At 47.2% G+C, this 17853-nt stretch overlaps 1 protein-coding gene across 4 annotated transcripts in view; it reads right to left on the bottom strand.

Annotated features, from left to right (window-relative positions):
• LOC115385714 (PDZ domain-containing protein 2-like) overlaps nucleotides 1-17853 on the bottom strand; it is a 40237-nt gene that overhangs the window by 17674 nt on the left and 4710 nt on the right. For 2 of the 4 annotated variants that reach the window (XM_030087773.1, XM_030087776.1), the window contains exons 2-10: nucleotides 6694-7006; nucleotides 5154-5629; nucleotides 3309-3741; nucleotides 1862-2007; nucleotides 1657-1789; nucleotides 1415-1567; nucleotides 635-737; nucleotides 385-542; nucleotides 48-167 (exon numbers count right to left, since the gene is read on the bottom strand). In XM_030087773.1, the coding sequence (XP_029943633.1) occupies nucleotides 48-167; nucleotides 385-542; nucleotides 635-737; nucleotides 1415-1567; nucleotides 1657-1789; nucleotides 1862-2007; nucleotides 3309-3741; nucleotides 5154-5629; nucleotides 6694-6795 (1824 nt within the window). In that variant the 5' untranslated portion in view covers nucleotides 6796-7006. The remainder of the gene's footprint in view (nucleotides 1-47; nucleotides 168-384; nucleotides 543-634; nucleotides 738-1414; nucleotides 1568-1656; nucleotides 1790-1861; nucleotides 2008-3308; nucleotides 3742-5153; nucleotides 5630-6693; nucleotides 7007-17853) is intronic. The other 2 variants (XM_030087774.1, XM_030087775.1) reach the window with 2 other exon arrangements.

The raw sequence follows: 17853 nt of genomic DNA, 5'->3' as shown, positions 1-17853 counted from the left end.
CGGGCTTCCTGGGCTTCAGAGTGGACGATGCGAGGATCCTCACTCACCTTGCCCTGGCCTTTCATCAACACGATGCTGGAGATAATGGACGGCTGTGCCAGTCGCCATGGAGACTCCACTTGAACGGTGCTCAGAGAGCGAGCCGATTTCTTAATGATGTGATATTCCTGCGAGGGACATGAATATAAAGAGGGTTAAACACCTTCATGCTTGTATGAATCAGCTGTGATGCTCTTCTGGAAGGCCTTCGTTCTCTGTTTCACTTCTGTTTGGAGTCGATCTTCAGTAAATGTGTGTTCGGACTCCTGCATGTTCATGTTCTTTATATTTCTCCATTAACTTAAAGGATATGTTTCCGGTGCTGAGCGTCAGGTTCTCACCCACCTGCCTGACTCCGGCTGAGTCCAGCTGCTGAGGCAGGGAGTGTTTCCGGCGGCCCGGCGGAGGTTTCTCCGCCGCATCGCCGCCGCCGCCGCCGCTCACGCCGTTCTCCACCAGCAGCTCGTCGTCCTCCCCCACCGACTCCAGGCGGGTGCTCCCCCCTGAGCAGGGGGACAGGGGCGCCGTGAGATCAGACCACACCCCCGAACCCTCGGCCGGGATCTGGCCAGGCCTTGCTAAAGGGCACTCCTACCTTGGGCTCGGCTGCTCAGCTTCATGGGTGTGGGGCTGCAGCAGCTGGCTTTGGCCCCCCCTCCCTGACCCGGCTCTTCTAGCTTCTCTGGACTCGTCAGCTGCTAAGACACACACAGAATCACTTTTTTCCCTCCATTCTTTTTACTGAGAAAAACAAACGAAGAACAGAAAACCAGAGCTGGAACTGAATTCACACATTTTCATAGTTAATAAACATAAAACAGCAACAAACCCAAATCTGCCTCAGTGCGACCACAGCCTCAGTAAACACACAGGAACACTGATTTCTGTATTATCAAATCCATTGAGAAGCACAGGAAAACTTTTGGAACGTGGGAAAACATTTAGCCAATTCCAAAACGTCTTGTTCATCAGTTAAAAAGTATAATATATCTGATGCTTGTCAGACTGTTTGCCGCCTGTCAACTGATTTTAAATAAAGCTCCTTGAACACACTGGAGCCGTGAGGGAGGAGGAGCCGGGCAGTGAGGTGGGGTTGGTCACTGCCGCTCTGCTGGACGCTGGGTGTAGTGGTGGAGATACTGACTCCACCATATGGAGATTATCTAGATGAGTTTAAATGGGAGGAAAGACAGGAGAGATTATACGTCCCATCTGGCCCAGAGAGAGCTCCGAATCCTCAGCAAGGAGCGGAAAATCCCCATGTGGGGGGGAGGTGGACGGCGTCCAAGCTCCTGACCTAATTACCCGCCGGTCAATCGCCTCACTTCAATACACTGACATCCACACCTCCGCCCACAAATACACGTGTGTGTACCAGGTAGGCGCCATGCAGGCTGGTGCTGCTGTTGGAGGTCTGAGGGGGGCGCAGTGGAGCCGCCTGCGACGAGAGGGAGGACGAGCTGCACGTGCTGACCAGGTCCGGCAGGCTGGTGGACGGAAAGCGCTCAAATCCAACGTCCGACTCCTCCTGCGGAGACGGCAAGAGTCAGAGTCCGTCAAGTGAAGGTACACAGTGTGACAGTGTGATAGTGTGACCCGTGAGCCTGGCGCTCGTACCCTGGTCGCCACCACCAGCTGAACCAGGCCCGTCGTGGCGCGGAGGATGGCGACGGCCTCCTGGTGAGTCAGCCCCACCAGAGACTGACCGTTGATCATCAGCAGCTCATCCCCGGCGTGGAGACGGCCGTCTCTGGAAGACATCTGACAGTGAGACACAACTCTGAGCCCCACCCTCCTGAAGGAGATTCACCCGCCAGGCTACCTGTGAATGGCCCCTCCTTCCTCGATGTGAGCGATTATGATGCCGTGTGGCGAGCGCTTGGAGCCACGCCCCCCTGTGATCTGGATCCCCAGGCCTTCCTGACCCTTCACCATGTGCATCTTCCAGATGTGGCTGCCCTCTCTTGGCTACCAAACACAGCACAAGCATGGATCAGAAAACACGTCAGACAGCAGAACGCTTTCAGTCTGTTCAGTGGGGAAGCTCCGATACCGACACCGATATCAGTATGGAGTACCATCATCTCCAAGACAACCCGGCAAGTACAATGTGACGCCATGTGTCAGCGGCGTCTCAGGCAGGTACGCAAGGCAGCAAGAGCAAGAGTTAGGAGAATCTTTAGACTCTGTCAAATGTCAACTCTAAAACTACCAGAACCAGGAGAATCTGGACCCGGCCCAGGACCAAGAGGATATGGACCAGGACCAGGAGAATCTGCACTGGGAGTCATGACACTCTGGAAGAAGAACTGTTGTGATCGTCTCTACTGAGCATGTGCAGAACTACTGTTTACTGCAGAAGTAGAGTGCAGGACCAGGAGTTACACCTGGATCAGGACCAGGATCAGGACCAGGATCAGGACCAGGATCAGGACCAGGATCAGTGTCTCCACACGGTGATGGAGCCTGAGCATTTCCAAAAAGCTCCACCTTGGGAGCTGTTTTGGTAAAGTTTCCCTTTCGAGCAGCATCATCGTGTTTATGAACACCGAAGCTGTGAGTTTTCCCAGCATCGCAGCGTGAAGGCGTTTCCAGACCTGTCAAGAGGACAGGATGGAGTGTCTGTCCTGTTCATTAAATTCCCAGATGTAGAGATTTGAACTGCACTTTGGGTACCTTTTGGTTATTATAAAGGCCTATATAAATAAATATAAATAAAATTTGATTTATTAATTGACAGGCAGAAGTAGTGAGTGAGGATGGCCATGCAGCCGCCGCGCCTCACGCCGACAGCGTTGTGCTATCGGCTGTGACGTTCACGAGATTAAAGCAGGGCTTTTAGTCCTGTTTAACCCCGACAGCCTCACTGCTCACAGCTTAATCAGCCATTTTGACAACTTGCGGCGATAGGAAGATTTACATAAGACAGGTCGGCAGCATCTGGGGCACCAACAGGCTCCAGACATCCCTGCGACGTGTGGACAGGATACGCCAGCTGTCGGGCTCAATCCTCTGACCCAGATGTTAGACTGCCATCCCACCACCGTCTCTCTGGTATCGTTGTACCAGTTGTCAGGTCAAAAAAAACCAATCAGAGGCTCAAAATGAGATTCAGTAATTCCCAAATGATAATCCAGGTTCATCATGTGTTCATGGACACGAAGCAGCAGCTGGGAGGCGGCGTCATCCCAGCTGCAGTGGCGTGGGGTCACGAGGTCAGGGGTCACGACTGAGACATCTGCAGCCTGTGTGTCAACAGTGTGTCTCACCTGGCTCGAAGAGTCGCTGCTGAAAGAATCCATCTTGCATTCCAGCAGCTGACTGTGGCATCTGGCAGGCAGGGTGGCGGCGCCGTGCTGGGCGGGCCGCCCCCGAGGGCCGCCGTCTGTCGGCGTGGAGAGGACGCACCCGGAGTCGTCCCCGGAGGGGCCCACATCCGGATCGGCGGGCGAAGACGGGCCGAAGCCATTGAAACAGCTCTGGACGTCGGAGTCGGCGCCATCCCTGTTGTCTCGGTTGAAGGACGAACGCGACACCACGCCCAGCTTGCGCGTTCGTTTGCAGTTTGCAGAAGCGTCGCAGGACTCCTGCTGCTGGTCTTCACAGTTGTCAGCGCTGGGAGGGGGCGGAGCCTTTCGCTTGACCCGCCGCAGCAGGATCAAGTAGATGGAGCCTCCGCTCCAGCACTGGTCGGCCAGGTAACTGTCCAGAGGGATGAAAAGCACACAACTGCAAAAAACAAACAAGCAGCAACATCTAGGAAGAATCTACAGACCTCTGAGGTGTCTCAGTAATAATTCCATTAAACTTACTGATGGAACTACAATTTCTGTAGAAGAAGTTGAGCTAAATTTGGACATTTTAAGGAATTTTATAAAATCCCCTGGACAGATTAGAGCGTTTGGAAATAAGTTTGAGAAAATATAAATTGATTGTTTGCAATTTCAGGCAGTCCGGTTAGAAAGGAGCTCAAAATAAATGAGGCTCATTTAATTTGCAGATTGAGAATCAGATAGGAGTGAAGTTTCATTGTGTTCAGAGCTGGACTTGTCAAACTGTGCCTTGCTTCAGTGTGAAGTAAATGAAAACAGGTTTGCTCATGAGGCAGAAGGGTCTCTGGAGAACCTCTCAAACCACACACTCTGCTATTACTGCATCCTAAACCCACAACGTTTAGCGACATCAGAGGTTTGTCTGCAGCTTTAAATTTGCAGTGAGGCACAAATGCATGTCAGTCAGAGCTGGATATCATTTTCGGCCACTGAGGAGCCCTAACAGCTCTGGAAATGATCCCCAGTCCCTCCAGCTTGGAGCCATTCCATGATGGTGCTCTCACTCAGGCCCACTCTCACTTTAGGTGGAGACAAACAAAATGAACTGCCACTCCACCCATTCAGCGCCGGTCTGGACTGACGCTGGGTAAAAACAGGTCCTGTGGAGACCAGATGATAAAGCAGCCCGGTGAGAGGGGAAGTCCTCCGGTTTACTGGTCAGACTGAAGGTGAAGGAGCAACAAACATCCCTGACATGCAGAACTATTTTAGTTGGCGACACACGGATACGTGGAGGGCCGGGATGAGGGTGAGGCTCACTGTCAGGGTAAGAGATACATGCTGCTCCACACGTCTGCTGATACTTTGGTTGAGCAGAGTTTAGCCTGTCTTACTTCTATCATTGTCATTAATATTAAAGATTCTCCAAACCGCGGACAGCACCGTGCTCTCCTGCCTCCCTATGGGTGACGGTACCGACACCTGGAGCCAGCCCAGACTCTCCAGGTTGTATCAGAGAACATTCATCATGCAACCTGATGCTGATAACAGAGCACTCGTTTTTTTTTTTCTTTATAAATGTATGATCTGAATAAAGCCAAGAACTGATGAGCAAAACCTTCAGGTTGGATCCTCTTTTATTTTTGAGATATATAAAGGGGCTGTTGGTCTGCATGTTCTAGATCTGAAAGATCCAGTCTACAGACGATCTGAAAGCTCCAGACTCTACAGACGATCCCAGTTGCAAAACTTCCACCCCTTCATAACAAAAGAGAAAAAAAGATCTGCTTGTACTTGTGCGGTATCGTTCCACATGGAAACAGGAAGTACTGCAACCCTTACCTGGCTCCGCTGACATCGACTCCCACCATCAGCTGCCCGTTCAGCGACAGCAGCTCGTCTCTCAGTTTGATTCCGCCGCAGCGAGCCGCCGGGCTCTTCTTCCGGACCTCCGTCACCCAGATGCAGCCCACGTCCATGATGGGCCCCTGGTCCCTCCTCCTCCTGGGGCCTCCCTTTTTCCGACCGTCAGGATCCCCGAAAATGGGGATGTTCCCGAAGCTGAGGCCGAACTCGGGAGCGTCCCCCTCGTCCTTGCTGAGAGAAACAGCGTGGACCTCGACATCCGGCCCCTCCCTGCAGGACGGGCCGGCCGCCGCAGCCGGGTCGCCCTCCAGGAAGTTGAACTTGATGTATTCCTCCAGCTTATGAATAGCAGCAAGACACAGGGACATGTCCTCAATGTGGGCGCTGCTAACGCTGCTGCTGCTGCACACACTGTCCTCCTCTCCATTCTGGCTGGAGTCCTGATCCACCTGCTGGACGAGATGACAGAGAGGGAGCCGCTCAGGGAACCCAGCATCACAAGTACATGAAGCACCTGACAGTCAAGTCTGAGGGAGTCTGACGCCCAGTGTCAGCACCAGTTCAATCTTATTCAAATCTGTTAAATTTACTGACAAAACATTTCCATCCTTGTTTTTTTTATGATATAAAACGAAACATACTGTATATAAATACAGATACACAAGCCTGAAAACTAAGAAGGAGCTAATTGCTGTTTTTAATGAAAACAAAAGGAAAATTAACTTTAGGATGAAAGCCAATCAGGAGTCACGTGCATCTTTCTAAGGTGGCCACTCCATAAAAACGCATCCAATAATAACAACGATAACGTCCCCTGTGACGAGGAGGAGCCCACAGAGGAGCAGCGCTCTCCAATCAGAGGAGAGAAGACTGATCTGCCTGTAGGAAATTCAGACAAAATGAGAACGTTCCAGAAGAAAAGGAAGGGCTGACGTTTGGACCAATTTCACGCACGAGATCGAGCTAAACCGAACAGATTAACACCAAGTGGAGTGAGTATAATTAGTAATTATCTGCATCAATTTGCTTTGAAAACATGTTTTAAATGTTGTTGAGCATTGGAGTTGAGTTAGGAATGGAGATTTGCAGACATCTTTAAAATGTTCCACTTGGACAGTGACTTTCTCCATGTGGTTCTTTAAACGTCTGCTCATGTTTTTCTTTTTGTTTCTCTCAAACAGCCCAGCAAACAGTTATTTTAAAAATCAATTGAATTTTTTGAAAAAAAAAAAAAAAAAAAAAAAAAAACCCACTTCATCATTTTCTTCTTACTTTATTTGACTAAATTCACTACACATTTACTCAAATGAAACTTCACTGACTAATACTAAAATTCACTTGATGACTAAAACCAGGACGAGACTAAATGATGTTTTGATGAAAGACTCGCTCTCTGAGGCCTGAGTCAACCGGCTCACTCTGGAAATCACAACTGGGACGACCTATGGGTGTAGCGGTCGGCACGTTCGCCACTCGGCAGCAGTGTTCCTGGTTTCACCTGACGGGGGTCCGGTACCTGACTCAGACTGTCGTCCTGCTGGGACCTCGCGGTCTGGGCCCCGTGCCAGTCCTCCAGCAGCGGGAGGATGCTGAGGGCGTTGTCCTGAGTGATGGGCATCCTGGCATCCTGGGGCCTGTTGGGGATCCCTCACCAACAGCAACGCTCATGCTCTGGACGTGCACGGGAACCGCGACGGGCCGAGAGCCCTGAATCCATCCCTGCAAGACGCGGACTGGAGAGGAACCGGACACACTGCGGGGAGGGACTTCCAGGTAAACCAGAGAGGAAAAGGTCTCCTTAGTGGCAGGACTGGAGAACATGAGGCCATCTGAGGAGAAATCATGAGAATTCTGTCAGCATGTCCTTTAAAACCTTCATCTTCGATCAATATGTGAATTTTTCCATCTGAATCAAACTGAGAGTCTTTTTGAAAACGGCTCCCAAGGTGGAACTCTGTAAACAGACACTGTTTTCAGAACATTGGTGTGTAAACCTGAAACTTTCCTGAGACAGCCATGCAGTAACACTGTGTTTTCACTCTAAATGTGGCGGAAACAGGGTCTGGGAGGGAGGACGAATGCATGAGGCATGCAGCATATAGTGTTGTGATAATAAAGTGAAGGACAGCGACTTCAAGTTTGTTGTGGGTCGTCTGAAACCTGCCAACCCAGCAGAATCCTTCAGGGGCCCCGGTCACAATGAAGCAACGCCGAGGAATCTGGGCTGACCCTTCATCTGCACACTTAGCGCTGAGTGCAGCCACATCTGGGGCAGATATAGACAGAAACGCTGGCTACCATGAGACCACACTCTAATGACTATGCAGCGCTCAGGCTTCAAATAAACTGCTGGGCTCTGCGGTACCATCTGTCTCTACTATTCCTGTACACTCCGCTGAAGGCAAACAGGGCCTGCCCTGTTCTGGCCCGAGCTGAACCGCGGCCTGGAACAAACGGGGAGCACTGGAGGCCTGGGTGTAGCAGATTCTCAGGATGGAGCTTCTAAAATGTGATATCAGGAGGCAGAAGAAGGACGTCTCAGTCCGCACGGCTCAGAGGGAGGAACGGGGATGTTTGCGGTTGCAGCATGCTTAAGTTTTAAAGGGCTGACCGCTTTATGTTTGCACACAAAGATCAAGTTGTTTGTCATACTGAGTGAAATGAGAACGTAACAGAGATGCTGCCTCATGAACAACTGGACTTCTTTAAATGTCACCTTGGGGTCCAGAGCGATGATGAAAGGCGTTTTACAGGAAGCTTCGGCTTCACTTCAGCTATTATGAACCAATCAGCATTTGATGCAAAGGGGTTTTTCAGAAAATTCACCGTGAATGAGCAGAGCCGAGTCTGTATCCAGTGTGTGAGAGCAGAGTGTTCAGGCTCTCTGCACCCTGACCTGAACCATGTCCCACAATCCTTAGAGGTAAGTGTCCGTCTGCTTCTCTTCGTAAACTCTCAAGTTAATGGTTAAAAAGTTGTATCACAAGACAAAATAAAGAGCCCCTGTTATGCCAAATTAAGTATCATTAGGTAAATTTCAGTATACCAGCTGAGAAGTTTGAGCAATAGGAATGCAGTTTGGCAAATATGGCATTTTCTGTTTTCTCCACCTCTGAAAATAATCTGGATTTGAGCAAGTGAGGCTCAGTTTATACCACATTTAAAGTTAAAATGAGCAATTCTTTGCCTTTTTGTTTCAAGAAAGTTTCGCATTGACTGGACGACATTCTGAAAACACTGAAAACGATGCACCAGACCAGGAGAAGCAGATCCCCAAATCACAACTAAAGCTTTGCAATTTCACTGGAAGTGGTGGAATCCCTGAATCTGTGACGATGAATGGCTTCACGCCGTTCAATGAGCTCCGCTGGACACACGAGCGCCGGTCCAGTGGCTCATATCGGCCCACTTTGTTTCCAGGACAGACAAGCTTTTTTTTTTTTTTCCCCCAAATAATTGTCTGCTTCCGATGTGACAGCTGATACTTTGAGCATCCTGACACGCATCTCTGGTTGGCTGGAAATGGGATCTTTCTGTGGCTTTGTGAGGAGAGACACAGAAACAAAACCACTTCATCAGTTAAATAACAACAGTATTAACATGACATTTCCAGTAACGACCTAAATCCCTGTAAATGGAGCCCTTCCCCCTCTGCGTATAATCTCCGGCTCACTCTTCTACACTTGTAACAGAATTTAAGAGCCGCAGGATACACTGATACGGATTTGGAGCAGGGCTTCCATACAGTGCTGCCATCGTTTACTTCAAACCCTGGCAGCCAGCTGAAACCCGGGAAAAATGCTCTGTTGCTCCAGATTTCCACTTCCTGTCACCCTGCTGCATTTCCCATTAAAGTCCAGGTTAAAGGTTTCCTGCTTAAACTAAGGTTTGTGTCTTAATCTGTGCTGGCCTCACCTGGGGAGCATCAAGGAAATTCGCTCCGTCTTTTTACAGCATGTAAGAGAATGCACCAAAATATCAGATTTATATTTGATGAACAGACAAACAAAAGGTCTCAGCATCAGTCTGGCAGCTGGCGGATCTCTGCTGATCTGTGTAACGCTGAGGCTCCGTCAGATCTAGGCCTAAATATTTGTATGACTGCGCTTCATTTTGTTTATGGAGGAGCAGTAGAGTTTCAGCAACCGCACTTCCATTTTCCATTTTCACCTTTTTCTACTTTCATCTCCCATCATGCAACACGGCAGCCTGAGAGCGCTCAGACGGGATGTATTGATACTGTTCTGTTTGGGTTTCTTTCTTCCCAGGACTGATTTGGCGGTTCTAGATTTACAGGGATGCCTCATGATAAGATAATTAGTCTGAACTCCTCAAATCAATGTCTTCATTTCAATGGGATTTTAAGAATTTGACATACAAATGATTCATCAACATAAAACCATTTCATGAAGACACATACCTCTAAATCTTCCTCATACGCTTATTTAATGTGGTCAAGCAAAGCAAACGAGACCGTGAGGGCAAACAGCTGCCACCACGCTGTGTCATTACCCATAAACCCCTGGGCTCTCATCACAGCTTCCCCCAGTGAAGGACATGATCGCTTCAACCAAATGGGCTGAACTGAAAAACTCCTCCAACGTCTAAACAATTTCTTTCATCACCTTTCTTTGTTCTCTAATGTAAATATCCGGGGTTTTAACTAAGCAGGTTGATCTGTCTGCTCATACAATCGTCTGTAAAATGTTGGATCAATGAATGGCAGCAACACTGCTTGGAACATAACAGGAGGTTACACTGGATTTAAGTCCTTGGATAAATCATTCCCGTTCCTGGCAGCAGAGCAGCACGGTGGTGTTTCCCGAGCCGCCGGCAGGATCCCGGCTTCAGCAGGTTCCTGCGGCGGCGCAGAGCGCAGCGGGCCTGGGAGCACAGCCTTGCCACTGCCACCTTTGCGTTTGACCAGGAGGATTAGTTCCTCCGCTCTTTGTTCCCAGCTGACCTACATGTCTCCCCCTCCACCCCTCCTCCACCCAGCTCTTCTCCGAGCCGCCATATGGACAAAGATTAGGAAAAAGCTCCGTTTCCGTGTATATGAAATTTGACATTGTCACGGACCGAACGCTCCCATGCAGCTAAAGAAATGTGTTTATTTGTGCTTATTGTGAGAAAATCATCGCTGTTGGGAGGAAATAACCAAGAAGTCATTGTATTAATGTTTGCAAATGACATTGAGATCGAGACTGAAAGAAACATTATTAACATTAACACAGTTCCAACAGCATCAACACAGAATGGGACAGAATCCAACCAAGAAGAAAGAAGAGAGTTAGATCGTTCATTTCTGTTGTGTTTATGTCGTATTGATCCAGTTTGAAGCATCCAATAACACACATCTCTTCTCTGTAGGGATTACATCTTATTTTGTGTTGCACCAAAGCTTAAATCAGTTTCCTTTTTCTTTTTTTCTTCACTGCACACAAGCCGATGGTTAATCTGGATCTTCATCGGTTGTTTGGAAACACTTTATTGGATGTGGAGAGAAAAAAACCCCCCCAGAATAATCCATTTGAGATTTCTGGGTGTCACCTCAGATTTGGATCTGTGGGATTTCCTAAAAACAAATTCCACCATCGCTGTGCTCCCGGGCTGCAGGACGAGAACGAGGAGCCGTATGTCCAGTCAGTCATTTCTGAAGCCTGACGCAGTCTGGGAGATATGCTCACAAACCGGAGAGAAATGTAAACGCCTGGCGATCTCTGTTTAAACTGGAACACTGTCCATCCACACAAACACACAAGCATCCCGTGTGTGTGAAAACGCAGCTTCACTCCAGGCTAATGTTGCAAAAAAATTAAATTGTACTAAAATGATGTGACAACCAGCCAACACTGCAGGGGGATTTTCCCTGAATGGAGCTGAATGTGACGTTCAGAAATCAAGAGCATACCCACCCCTCCAGGGAGCAAAACAAAACTGATGCTGACTAAAAACATCTTCAGAACGTCGCCATGTCAACAGGAAGCTTTCCATAGACAAACACACACAAACGATCCACTTCCACTTGAAGCGCTGTAATCAGTGTTTTCACGGTTGTTTTAGCGTGAGCGGTGGACAATGGGCGGTGGGAGTGAGACGGGGCGCTGGAACATGCCGAGGATTACGCATATTTATTGTTCGGGTCGGCGGTGAGCTGCTGTCAGCAGTTTGTGTGAGCGCAGCAGGTCGACTCCTCTGAAACTCACCCTGTTCACGCAAACAGCAGCAAAGAGGGTCTTTATCCACAACAGAATCACAACACAAACTCCCCGCAACAATTCCCTCAGCTCCAGGATGAACGCATACAAGAATATCGACAGACTGACGCAGTTTATCCTGAAAAAACTCAGAATATCTCAACAAGAGAAAAGTTCAAACTGAAGTCATGAGGAAAAGTCAGTGAACCTGCATGTTTGGCTTTGACTCCAGTGCCTCTCGCTTGAATAAGTGCAGTCAATTTTAATCGCATCGATCGCCATTAATCAGGATTGATTCATTGAGGGCTGTCAACGATTAATTTCGTAAAAAATTGCGATTAATCGAATTCTGTATGATCAAATGACGAGTCTAATCCTCATAATTCAGCTGTGCTGCACAGGGTTGGAAAAAAAACAAAAACAACGTCCCACTGACAGGAAAATGAGTTTTATCATCAATTCCTTTTCTAATCACAGCTAATTGTTGACAGCCCTCCATCTCTAAATGTCAGTTAAAACTGACAGCACTAACACATCACTGGACCGAGAGCGTTTTCCCCCTGCAGGCTCAGGGTCTCTGTGCTGACACTTCAGCTCTGTTTACACGGCAGCGTTTCCAGTGTAAACTCTTTATTTATGTGTTTTTTTGTTTTCTTTCGTTACCTGGCTCATTCTGAAGACGATGTCCGTTTCCACGGAAGTGGCAGAAACTCTAAAATGTCTTGGCGAGCATGTCGGGCCACGAGTTTTCTGTTTCTGTCATTTCCATATAAACGTGAAACTTTTCTGAAATGACAATGCAGAAATGATGCGACCTGAAGTGGACATGCAAATAAATAAAGCTGAAATCTGCCACTGGGGAAAAAAATCCTGACGATGGAAGAGTTGAACAAACCGCAAAGGAAGTTTGGCAGAAAACACCAGAAGAAAACACAGAGAAGAAAGGGATGTTTAACTGCTCTGGCTGGAATGGGCGGGGCCACCACACTGGGCAGGTCATGCTGTTGTGACGAACGCCACCTGAGGTTTAGCATTAAGAGTCTTTATGGATCAGCACTGATGAAGTGTCAGCTTCTCCCACTAAAGGCATTAACACCGAGAGACTTTAGAAGTGATCTGATGTCAAGGTGGACTGTCTCTTTCCCGTGTACTGGACATGCAACAACGCCACGCCCTCCACGGTTTCTCCTTTTAGCCTCTTAGCCTCAGCCTGTGAGCAGAAAAGATCTCTTTCTTCTTCTCTTCTAACACAGCTTCCACCTAGATCTGTTCACTGCCTCATTTATCCACGTGGGGATTTCTGCAGCGCTGCCTCAGGGCCCAAACATCACCAGCATCCTCTTCATGGCCTTTGCACACAGATTTCTCCTGATTCTCTCAATCACACGATGATATTAGATACTGTGAGATCTTTAAACTCTTCACACTTGGAAAAACATTTTTAAGAAATTTTGACAGAATTTTTAGAAGCTGAAAGAGATTTGTGATAATCTCTCCTCCTGGCTTACAAAACGCTTACAAGAACGGCTCCGGCCTACCTGGACTCCCTGATCCAGGTCTACTCTCCTTCACGCCCTCTTCGCTCTGCATGTGAGAGACGTCTGGTGCTTCCAGCCCAGCACGGCTCTAAATCTCTTGCCAGACTCTTCTCCTCTGTTGTTCCCAAATGGTGGAACGAACTACCTAACTCGGTGCGTTCCGCCGAGTCTATTTCTACTTTCAAGAGACAATTGAAGACTCAATTGTTCAGAGAACACCTAGGGTCTGAATCCGACCCCATGTTCGGGGAAGAATAGATCAGGTGTTCTAAAACCCAGCACTTATGTACCACTGACTAAGTTGACACACACAAAAAAAAAAAAAAAAAAAAAAAAGGGGGGGGGGGGTAGTGGCTCCTCTTCTGCAACTTGATGGCAACTCCCTTGACCAATCGCACTTGAAGCAATTGAAGCATTTACTAATGGTTTCTCTCTTTCTTATGTCTATATTCTTGCTTGTGTTGTACGTCGCTTTGGAAAAAAGCATCTGCTAAATGAAATTGTAGAATTGTAGAATTGTAGAATTTACTGACTTGTTACCAGTTAATCAAAGTGTTAATTCCTCCTCTAGTCTTCTTTTTCATGAGGGCCCGTTACTCCTCTTCTTCTCTGTGGACCCGGTCACAACTCTTTGAAATGCGTTTCAGGCATTAGATTCCAAATGAGACAATATTTTGCCTGGAAAGGAACTAAAGTAACGCTCTACTCTACTCCAGTCTGAGTAGCAACATCTGATCTTCATCTTCATTGGGAAATAAAGGAAGGTCATCATCAACATTTAGGAGGTTTAAGAGACTTTTTCATCATTGCAGGGTGTTTTTATTTATGTTCAACATAACGGCCCAAATTCTGGAGAATTGGACTGAAAATGAAGTAGATATTGAAGATGAACATATGAATGAAATCACTGTACAGACTCAGGAACACTTCATAAACTGTAAGAAGTTCATCACTGCATCCAGTAAGGTAAGTTAAAACGATACTCTGTAGACTGAAAAATAAACCAACATCGAAACACCGAGCATCGTGTACACGGACACAGATCATTAACAAATGCCGGATTTTTTCAAGCGCCCCTAAAATGCAGCACCGCAGCCGACTCCTCCCTCAATCAGCAGCAAAGCGACTTTACAACATGGGATTCTGCAGAGGAAGCCTGCACAAGCGAGAGAAGTTCAAACCAAAAGTCTGCAGTCAGGAGCGTTAAATGGATTGTGACGAAAAGCCCAGCAGTCTTGGTGAGAGCCCTGAGCCCCCTGTATTTGTATTTCAGCCAGACGATGACAATGTGAGTTGCATTAAGTGTGTTTTGCTAGGCAATCACCTTTATCATCAACACAGTCCAGCAGGATGAGACTGAACAAGGGAAGAAACACACAACTCTATCATCAAACTCCAGCAGACAAACGTGTTCTAACAAATCTATTGTGCAAACAGCAGCTCTGCATTCTGAAGAAATCTCACCGTTTGATGATGTGCTGACAATCTGAGTGACAAACGCTACCAGAGAATCATGATCTCAATTCCAAGCCCAAAAAAAAAATCATGATTCACATTTTTTCCTCAGAGCCATGCAGCCCTAGTGTGGAGTTTGCATGTTCTCCGCATGTGCTCTTGGGTCACATCTCTGACCCTTGTCTGTACATTTTGCAAATGTCACAACTTTTTATTGTGCCTCCTATCCACATGTTTTCCATACATTGCTCACAGGCAACTATTTTTGCTACAAGACTCTCTTCAACTAAAAACAAGTTGACTCAAGTTCAGGCCGAATCGATTTCACCTCGCAGCGCCGAAGTCCCCAGAGCAGTGTTTGATACCTGGAGCGCATCTGTGTATCTGCTTTCAGACGAGCCGCAGAATCTCTGCAGAGTAACAAGTCCAAACACAGGAAGGTTTAAAACGAGAACGCAGCGACTTCACCATCTGCCCAGGAGCTCACGCTGAGCCACCAAACACAAATGTAAAATGGTTTTCAGAGGATAATGTGCCACTAATCTGATCCCACAACCAACTTGTAATGACTTGCATCACAACAGTAAGTCTGAAGCAAACACTGCTGCCAAGAAAGAGTCCCTCTGAGTCATGCACATGCCTGCTTTTCAAGTTTTGGAAACAATACTCCCAATGCTGGATTTCAGTCCAACTGAAGCAGGTTGAATTGGGAGTAATCACTGTATTATGTAGAAGCAGTTCAGGATTCCCCGGTCAGACACGCTGCTCACTTCTGCCATGACAACATGTGTTCTCGCTTTTATCTGAAGTTCATTCAATGCTTATGTGGTTACTCCGTCAGTATGCAGAACCTGCCTTTGTTTCAGACATCACAAAAATGGTTTGTTTTCTGCAGGGACGGCTCATAACTTGTGATACAATCTGGAAAAACGTGTAACTTATTACCACATATTCAAGTCTTGACTGATTAAAGCGACTTCGAGTGCTGCTGAAAGAGGTGGTGAACCCTCGGGCTAATGTTTTCAATAAGTGTTCATTGGAGGCAGAAACCTAAATCACCCCAAACTAAGTGGCCAAAAGTAGTTGATTTGCATCTGACTGGAAGGAACTGAGGTCTGTGAGGTATTCAGCAGCACTGCCTGAAACACAGCTCATTGAGTCCAGTGACCGGTCTCCCAGGAAGTGGGCGTCAGTCCCACTGAACCCACTCGAAGCTCTGTTTATACAAAACTATGAACAGCCATTGATCCGTGGCAGGACACAACAAATACAGCAGCTTCTTTTCAATAGGTCCGTGTCTGACATTTGACACTTGTAACAGAATGTGGAAAATGATCAGTGGACCAGAGAAGCTAAGGTTGAATTGTTAGAAATGAACACAGAGCAGAACACACTAACAATTCTCCTCTGTTCACCAGTGTGAAGTATGGTGGAGGCAGCATCATGATCTGGGGCTGCTCTGATGGCTCCAGAACAGGAGAAATAAATGTTAATGAGAGCATCATAGATGATAAAGCGAGAGTGTCTGTCCAGCAGGGGTGTTAAGCGGAGGACTATGTGTGGAGTTTGCATGTTCTTCCTGTGCTTGTGTGGGTTTTCTTTGAATACTCTGCTTTTCTCATTGGTGACTGTTGGTATTTTTGTATCGGAACCACTGCAGTTGCAGTGTCTCCACCATCCAGAACATTTCCAGAAAGTGCCGCTTTTGCCCGTTTACACGGTGACGGAGCACCAGCCTTTTCAAAAGGCGAGAAAACAAGAGCAACGGCTTCGAGCACCGAGCGGGCGTCGTATTCCAGGCAGCCAAAGGGATCAAGCAGGGAAGGGGTCTGGATTTGGAGCAGCAGCTAGTGGAAGAGCTCCATTCAGGTGATGGTTTGCTTCCTTTCTCCAGCAGCAGTCCGCCTGTCTGACTCTTTGTGTTAAGTGAAGATGTGACACACCACAGTAGTTTATCTGCTGTCAGTCTGAACACATTCTGACTTGGTTGCAGATCAGCTTCAGGTGTTTTTGGTGTCAAACACAAGTTTCCTGAATTTTAATTTAAATTCAGATCATCTCAGTGAGTTTCCTTTAGCCCCCATGAGCTTGACACAGAAATCAAGCGACTGCACCGTTTACTAAAGAGCAAAACAGTTGCCTGCTTCCTCTTAGTAATGAGGAAAATGTTTAACAGATAGTTTGTTTTGAGGGAACCCTCGAAAAGGAGCTACTTTACAGCTGACCTACTTCATGGAGCTTTCTTCTGTGCGCCACACTTTGGTACTGTGTGCCGTGTTGGTTTGGAAAAGGCTGTGGAACAAACCACAGCGATCCCAGAAGGGGCCGACACCATCTTTTAAAGCCTGAAAGTGCAGCACTAGGCAGTTTTTACTGGCCAGGTTCGAAGGTATCTGATTGGATTTTTTCAAATTTATCATCATATTTGAAAAGGCAGAGGCAAGAACTTAAAGCGACACTAAGGAACTTGTCAACCTTAATAAAACATTTTAATATCTTTTGTGATGACACATCGACTTACAGCTAGTGGAATGACCCCTCTGTCATGGGCTGAGGGCGTCAGTATTACTTTCACTTGGACTAAGCAACTGTGAGGAGGGTGGTAGGAACCCTGCACACTAAAAAACTCCAAATGTGCGGACTGCTTTACGGCATGCGTCACATCATGATAGAACATTGTTTAGCCACCATTAGATTAATTTCCTCGTCGTTATCCGTCCTTCACACAGCCACTGGAAACAAATGTTGGCGAGTTCAGTCTGACAGCACGCCACCGGGAGCAGCATTTTACGACGCCACTTGCTCGTCTTCATGGGAACTGTAGTATTCGTTCAGGCAAAACACTACCGCTTGTGTCCACTGGTGCCGCCAAAATCAACAAAAACTGAAAGTTCATTAGTGTTGCTTTAAATGGCCTCTCATTGGTGGTTTCTACTAATGAACTTCACAAAACCTTCCACATATGCTTTGTAAATGCACTGCTGTGAAGACTCCCAAGATTACAAATGAAGCGATTCATCCTGGGAGCAATTCATTAAGCCTCCTTTGTTCTGGTCAATCCTGATTTCAGGAGAACCACAAATACACACATTTGCTCACTCACTGACATTTTACATTACTGAAGCGATTACCTGAGGACTAATCATCACAAACAAGTGCCTATCCTTCACAGCGATATTTCACTGTGTTTCACTTCCACATAAACAAAGATAGAAGTCACCAGAATCGATAACCTGAAAACTACAGCCAAGATGGACATTTGGGAAAAGCCATGAAAATGTCTCAGCATGAGACAGAAGAGTCATGTGAGGGAGATCTGTGTTCACAGTTTCCCAGGACCCTGACTGGCTAGCCTGGCTTTACGCTTCTGGCTACACTGCTCCCTATGGGTTAGGCATTCTCATAGCAGCTGCAGATTTGTGTAAATGAAAGTGTTTTACAGAATTAAGAGGGGGAAATATCTGTCTTTCCAAATACCAGCCAAAG

The sequence above is a fragment of the Salarias fasciatus genome, unplaced genomic scaffold, assembly GCF_902148845.1.
Source record: "Salarias fasciatus unplaced genomic scaffold, fSalaFa1.1, whole genome shotgun sequence".
NCBI classification, from domain to species: Eukaryota; Metazoa; Chordata; class Actinopteri; order Blenniiformes; family Blenniidae; genus Salarias; species Salarias fasciatus.
This window is presented reverse-complemented; position numbering and strand designations above follow the sequence as displayed.